The sequence below is a fragment of the Triticum aestivum genome, chromosome 4A (assembly GCF_018294505.1).
Source record: "Triticum aestivum cultivar Chinese Spring chromosome 4A, IWGSC CS RefSeq v2.1, whole genome shotgun sequence".
NCBI lineage: Eukaryota > Viridiplantae > Streptophyta > Magnoliopsida > Poales > Poaceae > Triticum > Triticum aestivum.
The window spans coordinates 656,884,493-656,892,920 of NC_057803.1; the positions used below are offsets into that span (position 1 = coordinate 656,884,493).

At 46.0% G+C, this 8,428-nt stretch overlaps 1 protein-coding gene across 1 annotated transcript; it reads left to right on the forward strand.

Moving 5' to 3' along the window:
- The first annotated feature begins 4,635 nt into the window (after positions 1-4,635).
- On the forward strand, positions 4,636-6,791 carry LOC123082916 (F-box protein At5g18160-like). The gene is made up of 2 exons (XM_044505116.1): positions 4,636-4,794; positions 5,293-6,791. The coding sequence occupies exon 2, from the start codon at positions 5,305-5,307 to the stop codon at positions 6,448-6,450; it is 1,146 nt and encodes a 381-aa protein (XP_044361051.1). The 5' UTR covers positions 4,636-4,794; positions 5,293-5,304; the 3' UTR covers positions 6,451-6,791.
- Positions 6,792-8,428: the final 1,637 nt, after the last annotated feature.

The following is an 8,428-nucleotide window of genomic DNA, read 5'->3' on the forward strand; positions in this document are numbered from 1 at the left end:
TCCTCTAGAAAGTTTCAAAAATCAAACGAAACAACATTCAGTTTTTGATCCAGAACCTATAGCAATGCCATGTTATCAAACTTATTCAAACGATCTACTGAAACATATCTCAATTTAAAACCAAACAGGACTCCATTTTCAAGTGCAAACTATGTTTACTTCACCAACTTTTCATGAACACACAGTTGTGAACCGAATAACATAACAACAATGCCTCGCTGACCAAGGAAGATTGTTAATTGAAAAAAACGTTTTCACAACAAAGGCACGACCATGCATCTGCTGAGTGTTCTACCGTTCACACGACTACTTTCACAGCCAAAGATGGAATACGCACATATGGATCACGCACGCAGCATGCAACAAATAAAAAAAATTCAAAGAACGAGATAAGTGGAAATCTTTTTAAAAAAACAACAAACGACTGTTTACAAAAATCTACGCCTGGAACCGCCGGGTGACTAGAAACTGCTCTTTGGCGGTTTCCTTTTTTGCACGACAAACGATCCCTTTCACTTTTCCGACTCCATTTGCATCTTCTTCCTCCAAAGTTTCTCGCCGGCCACAGTTCACCACCGCACACCTCCAGCCATGGACGAAGGGAAAATAACAACATTCATCAAGCACATCACTACCCACGGTACAACCGTGCTGGAGGTGGTGTACACCAACGACCCAAGGACAATGGAGCGGATAATCAAAAAGTACGAGGAATGGCTAAAGGAGGAGAAGAACAAGTTCGTCGGCCTCGACCTCGAGTACAAATGTAAGAGCAGTTACATACGACAAGGGATCGCCGTCGTCCAACTTTCCATGCGCGAGCATGTCCTTCTATACCACTACTGCAGGTCCGAGCGCTTCCAGGCGTTAGTTGACTTCCTACAACGGAAAGCGGTAACTTTCACCAGCATCGACACCAGGAACGACAAGACCATGCTTGCCTGTGCATGCATCAGAATTCCAGACGAGCACCACGTTGACATCCAGAGGCTATTCTGCATCAAGGGTGGTGGAGAAAGGGACTCCATGGCTGACCTTGCAGCGGCCATCATCGACCCCTCATACAAGAACATGAAGAAATCATTCCCACAGGAGAAGCACTAGTTCTGGGAGTGGAAGCCGCTTTCCCCGATACACCTTGAGTACGCGGCAAAGGACGGGTATGTTAGCTACGAGTTGTACCGTAGAATCCTAATCATCAAGAACGGGCTACGTCACCTCCACCAACAACCAGTGAAAGAAAGACTCTGCCCACGTAAGAACAAAGACGAGGGATCTTCCAGCGGCTGGAAGCGCCGGAAGGGAAGCAGCGGTTGGTAAATTGCGAGAAAATGGATCGTGCCGTGATTGATTGATCTGCCATGATCAAGTGATCAGGTGCGTGGCATAACTATTATGATAATTTAGGTTGAATGAACCCATGTTGTAAATATGATTGTTCTTGCTCAAAGATGTTGTCTGTATTGTATTACTATTTTACGTCTGAACTTTGAACACAGTGGTGTGCGTGTCTAAATGTAATTAGTAAGTTATGTCCCAGTATTGAGCAAGCATATATTGTATCCATGACTATAGAACGAGAGATATGTCGCATGACATTGTATTATAATTTTCATACTCAACCTTTACAAGATGCATCATGCATTTACAAGAATATGTGATGGTATTGTTGCAAACTTTCAGTAGAATGTTTATTCAACATTGGCATAAACAATTCATAAATATTGCAGAAGAACATTCGGTACACAGACGCAAGGGACAAGAACTTTTTTACTTTGACCACACCGTCCATTCACAGGTTCCTCTCCGTACACCAGTCCTCCACGATGCCACAAAACTACACTACCTTTTACAACTGACCCATGTACAACCGTGCCTCTCTAAGTGTAAACTCAACCCATGCCTCTGGTGCCACGCACCCATGACCTTAGAGACTTCACACCTGTGCATCTACAACCGAGCCTCTCTAACCAAATATTCGAACCGATGCCTCTACTGACATACATCCGTGCCTCAAGACACTTGACAGCAGCAAGAGGGTTCAAAACCGTGCATCCACACAACCGTGCTTGGACTGACTGCACTTCGGTGCCTCCGTTTGCTCGATCGACATGCCTCACATGAAACCCACAGTAACTCTACGTGCTCCACGCGACTGATCGCCTATGCCTCCACACAACCGTGCATGTACTAACTTCAATTACGTGCCTCCATTTCCTCAATCAACGTGCCTCACATGAAACCCACGGTAACTCTACGTGCTACACACACACGTGCCTCTCGCATGAAACCCACAGTATCTCTGCGTGTTAGGCACCCGTCATCGCCCTTGTAACTTTGGTATTGCACACACGTTCCTCTCAGTATACCCGTGTTCCAAACAACCGTGCATGTACTGACTGCAATTCCATGCCTCTGTTTGCTGAAACCACGTGCCTCACATGAAACCCATGGTAACTCTATGTGCCTCCACACAACCGTGCCTGTTCTGACTTCAATTCTGTGCCTCAGTTTGCTGAATCCAGGTGCCTCTCACATAAAAGATATGCACAGCCATGCCTCAGAGTAAACAACACACGTGCCTCTACTGTATTTATAACTTTGACGACAATTAAATAACATCCGTCCAAAAAAACATCATTAAAAGAGATGCACAGCCAAGCCTCTTATACATCAAAACCCATTATGTTCAAAGGCTATAACTAACATCACTGCGGCAGAAGATTGAAGATAACAACAAGCCTCCCAACAAGCTGTTTGAAAGTTATCAGCACCAAGCTGTTTACTTCAATAGACGATGCCTGAAGAAAATCACTGAAACCTTCCTGTTTGAACACCATTCTATTACCCAAACCAATGAAGTAGGAGCAAGGAGTGCTCACATATATATCATCATCACCAGATTCCAGAGTAACTTCAAGAGTTAAAACGCCAGTTCTAGGAAAAGTCACAAACTCCTTCAAACTCCTCACAACAATACCAGGAATAACCTGGCAAAAAACATCAAGCTATCAGAAATAGAATAAAAATTCAAAACTATAAATAGAAGACGTAATAAAAATAAATAAATAAACAGAAACAAAAAAACAATGGGAAAAAAATCTGACCATATGATGACCATTAACATTCATGGAATCAATCCTGTGAACAAAAGGACAACAGGGTATGCAGTCATCATCAAATAGTTGACACCTCATGAAATACATCTGCTGATAATTAGGAAAAACACCACGGGTGTAATAACAACTCCCAACAAGCTCCTTCTCGGAGTCGCTCAAACCATGTAGAGCTACAAAATATAATTACACAGGCTCAAGGGAACAGAAAAATCAAAATGTACAATAAAACAAGATAAAAACTTCCTTAAAAATAAACCTTACCAACAGACGGTAAAGAAGACAACGCATCTCCATGACCAACACGATAAAAATCAATACCAATCCAAGTTCCATAATGTTCAAGCCTAATGGTCATTATATCACGAGGAAGAACACCATAATCACTGACAAATCGTTCCCAGGAAGGACCATGGAATTTGCTCCTCACACGACCATGACTAAACAGAACACCATACAAATAACCCTCATTGCACTGAAGAGCCAGATCAGTATCTTTGTCACCCCTCCTTATGGCTAAAGCCCTACACTCCTCGATGTAACGAGCAAGATGAGCTCTAACACTGCACGGAACATACTGCACAACAAATCAAAACAAGGATCATAATCAAAATCTAAACAACATGGGCAGCACCAAAAGAAATAAGCGTGTGTGCCAAAAATTGAACAACTATAAAATGATTTCTTACAACACGCCTCTAACAACGCCGATGCAGGACCATACTGAAGCCATCTACAGAAGAATCAACAGAAGAACACGGGCCACCAGGCATACGGCAAAAAGGACAAGCCATAACTGCAAGGAACACAATGGTTATCAACAACTAATCCCACAAAACCCAGTTGAAACTTGACATCTGATAGTGTTTGTAATCCCCACCCGTAACTACCCCATAAATCTCCATATCCCGGAAATATAATGGGAACAAAAAGAGAAACGAGAAAGGGAAACAGGGAACCCACAAAGGCAACCAGTAGGGAACGACGATATCGCGAACGGGGAAGCGCGCTCGACGCTAAAGAAGGACTACCGTAAGAGCAGGCAACAAGCGCGGCGGCTGGAACAACTGCCGCCGTAACCACGCGACAAGAGCAGCGGCGGCGACGGGCGGAGATGACGGCAAAGAACGAACAATGCGCGACGAGGGTTCGCCCACAACAGAGAGAAACGAGAAACAGATCTCAAAACAGATCAAAAGGTATTACAAAACATTAGAAGTATAAGAACTAAAGTGAAAAAAAGAAAAACCATAAAGGGAAACCGGAAACCAGAAATCACGCAAGAAGCCGTGCGCGCGCCAAGTGTCACGCGCGGAGCACATCCGAAAAGTCTCGGGAGCGCTCCGCGCATGACACTTGACGCGCGCGAAGCGCTCTCCGACTAATCGTTGCGGGGAGCGCTCCTCAATTATTGATTTCGCCGTGTTGAGGGCGCGGGTGCTCTAACATCATTAAGTTGGATGGGCTGAGGCAATCCCACTTAAGCCCACCCCCGCCTGCAGCCTGACCGGCGTGGTGACTCTATCCTCCCGTGCAGAGGAAGGCTTTCTATTAATTGCTCATCTAATTTCTCCGCCCTACCTAGATCGTCCGTGTCTTCCAGTCCAGAGCCGCCGCCGCCGGCAACAGAGCACCGTCGCGACGCCGCCGGAAAATTGCCGCCAGAGCCCGCTCCAGAGTAAATCCTATCGGCTCTTTCCGTCCATTCTCTCCTTTGGTTTAAGCCGGTAGATCCGTATATATAGATCGCCGGAGCAGTTGTTTCTTCTTGCGCCAAATCCGTCGCCCCATCTGCGTTCTTCTCCGTAATCACTGGAGCTTTTCTTTGGTTTCCCACCGCAACTTCTACTGCTGGGCTTTGAGCTCATAAGGATGTTGCTTTTTATATTTAGCGAATTTTCCGTCTTAGGTTTGTGTAGATTTTACAATTAAAATGGTTATAATACTATCTTTTACATTTTAGATACGTGTAAATGATACCTAACAATAGATTTTTCATAGCGTCAAGGGGCGCAACAATTTGTTAGTGCAAAGATATGGGGAACCAGCACCGACGATCTTTGTCATAGAGGAACATAACACCAAAATATCACCCGGAGTGATTTCTTAGCAGACCCCTTTTCTTCTTTTTCGAGCGCTGTACTAATGTTTGATTCTTCTTGGCTTTTCCTGTCAGCGAGCAATCAGCATGCCGGGCAGCAGCGGCGTGACCGCCTTCGACGACCTGCCTGAGTGGCTCGTCCTCGACGAGATCCTTGTCCGCTTGCCGCCCAAGGACGTACTCCGCTGCCGTGCCGTTCGCAAGTCGTGGCGCAGTGGCACATCCACTCACGCGTTCATCCTCGGACACCGCCGTCACCAGCCCTTGCTCCCCATCATCCAACACAAATTGGGCATATGCCGCGTCGTCAGAGGCTCAAATGATCTAAAGATACGGCCTGTCATCCGGTATGATGACTCCTTTGAAAAGTTCCATCTCCAAGCCGCCTGTGATGGCCTCCTCATCGTGTCGCAGCAAGCCAATTTCTTCATCTGCAATCCAGCCACCCACAAGTGTGCTCCCCTGCCATGTCCTCCACTACGGCCACACTTCAATTTCATCGACATAGTCAGCTTCTACAGGCACCCCACATCTGGAGAACACCGGATACTCTGGGTGTTATACACGATACCCGTTAGGATTCACGACGCATTTCAGTTGCCTGATTACTTTATCCTCGCGGTGGGATCGAGCCAGCCAAGATGCATCCAATGGCCGACAGTTTCAATACAAAAGTATCTTCCTGCTACCCCGTCTGCCGACTGTCCGCCAGTCCACCATCGCCGTAGCCTACACTGGCTAATGGGCCTCAACATAATAGTATTTGACACCGTAGCCGAGACATTCCGGCAGATGAGCCGCCCAACGCAGTTTGGCGATATGGTGTCATTGTTGGATATGGGCGGCGCCCTTGCTTTGTGCCACACCGCCCCTGACTGTGCCACATTAGATGTTTGGGTGTTGCAGGACTATGATGCTGGGACCTGGGGTTTTCGCTTCCGGGTTGACCTGTTAGGGATGGAGGCATCACCACCGGTTCATTGGATTTTCCAATCTATCCCTAGGATGGTTCTGATCAATGAGCGTGAGCTGTTGATCCAGCGGCATATTCATCATCTGTTGCATTGTGACATTGATGGTGTGTTTTTAGGTAATGTGGAAAGCGAAGAGCGTTTAGCCTGCTGGACACTTACTCGGCATTGCCTCCAAGAGAGCATGATTTCACTTCCGTTGTTTGAGATGCAAGAAGAAGAAGCTGTGAACCAGGAGCCTCCATTCTCCATTGTGTTATAAAGATGCCGTGCTCCATGTTAATGCTTTGGACTAGTTGGCCATGCTTGTATTCTTACCATTCAGTACTTCGATGTTGTAACTTCTAAACAAGAAGAAGAAGCTGTGAACCAGGAGCCTCCATTCTTACCTATTGCTTTTGGCATCTGGTCGCGTGACTCTTTGTGTCGAGATGTCTTTTTTCAGGTATATTTGAGAAGCTGGCTGTGATTTTGTGCTCACCATGGTTTTGTCTCTGATTGTTACTACAGCAGCAAGTAATTTGATCACCGCTACTGTTTTGTGTCTGATTGCTGCTTCAATACAGCTATTGTTAAAAAGAAATCGGCAAGTACTTTCTTTCATTGACTAACCATTCGGAGAAAGGAGCTTTGCTGTTGCTTTTATGTCCAGGATTTCCTTTCTTTTGGAAGGAATAACTTACAACATGTGGTATCTTAATCATCATCTTGTAGTGATGTAGTCTGCTGGAAGGCTGGTGATAGTGGTGCCTCGAGGATCCGCGGTGCAGGTAAAAATGTCCATTCGGGCCACCAAACGCATCAAAGCTGCATCTGCGCTCATGCTGTGCGGACCCATCAATGGTTTTGTGTTTGATTGTTAATCCAGTATACATGCATTGTCAAAAAAAAAAATTGCTACGAACTACTCCCTCTGTTCCTAAATATTTGTCTTTTTAGAGATTTCAAATGGACTACCACATACGGATGTATATAGACATATCTTAGAGTGTAGATTCACTCATTTTGCTCCGTATGTAGTCACTTGTTGAGTTCTCTAGAAAGACAAATATTTAGTAACGGAGGGAGTATTATTAGTTGACTTTCACCTGTTGGGAGAAAAGGCTTGGTACTTTGGCGATAACCTGGAAGCTTTCCTGCTTGCTGCTTTTGGGTCTAGGATTTGGTGCTATCTTGATCAGCATGTTATGGCTTGCTGGAAGACGCTGCTGCTAGGTTGTTTTGGTTTGAAGCCTGTGTATTGCTTCCATTTTCATCGGAATGGAACCAACATCAATTTCAGCAATTCCCTCAACAGAAAAACATCAATTTTAGTGATGTTTAGTGACATTTGGTGAAGCATATATAAAGATGAACATGGATCAATCATTCAGAAATGTATGATGGTGTATCTGCAGTTCTTTTTCCGGATTGAACAATTAGCACCGGAGAATTACTAAGTGTCCAAGATAATGATAAGTTTTATCTCTGATTTTTTTTACCATCTCACGTCCTTTAGCGAGCGAGTCCAGTGGGCAGGCTTCAATAGGCTGCAGCCTGCCCTCCAGAAAAAGCAAAGTTTTTTTTACTACTAGTTTGCATCGGCCCCGACCAACTTCTCCACTGCCCAGGCAGAGCCCATGAGGAAACCTAGCGACCAGTTCTGTATGCGCCGCTCCTTCCACTCTCGTTCTCCCGTGCTCCTGGTTCGAGCGAACCTGACGCGCCGCGGCCTACCCACGCAGCGGCAACCTTCGCTCATCCCGCCCTCTGGCTCTGGCCATCCCCGCCTCGCCATCCGGCCGTCAACGCACCCACCTCTTGCAAGAGGCTCCACGATGCGCGCGGAGCGCATCCAGCAGGCCGTCCCGTAGCATCAAGTGTGGCGGGCGTTGGCGACCTCCCCGTTGGCTCTTGGCTGGAGAAGCGGAGGCGCCGGCAGCCGGAGCTACGATTCGGCTCGCACAACCGCACGCTGCCACTGGCGCCACGCCCTGCTCCGAGGAGGTTGCGACCCATTGCTCGCTGCATCCAGTTGTTTAATTTCTAAATTATTGGCTTCTGTTGATTTCTCTATTAGTTAGTCTAGTGTTAATTACAGTTTGTCTGCAAGTTCATGAACTATTAATTTATTTAGTGCCAGTTACAATTTGTTTGCGGATTTGAAAATGAAGAGAAAGACTATGGATATGCATAGTTTTTTTGCAAGCAGTTCAACCCCTCCCCAAAGGCCTGCTTCAATCCCTACTGATGTCGAACTT

Coding starts and splice junctions, on each gene's coding strand:
- LOC123082916 (XM_044505116.1), top strand. CDS start 5,305: ATGCCGGGCAGCAGCGGCGTGACCGCCTTCGACGACCTGCCTGAGTGG.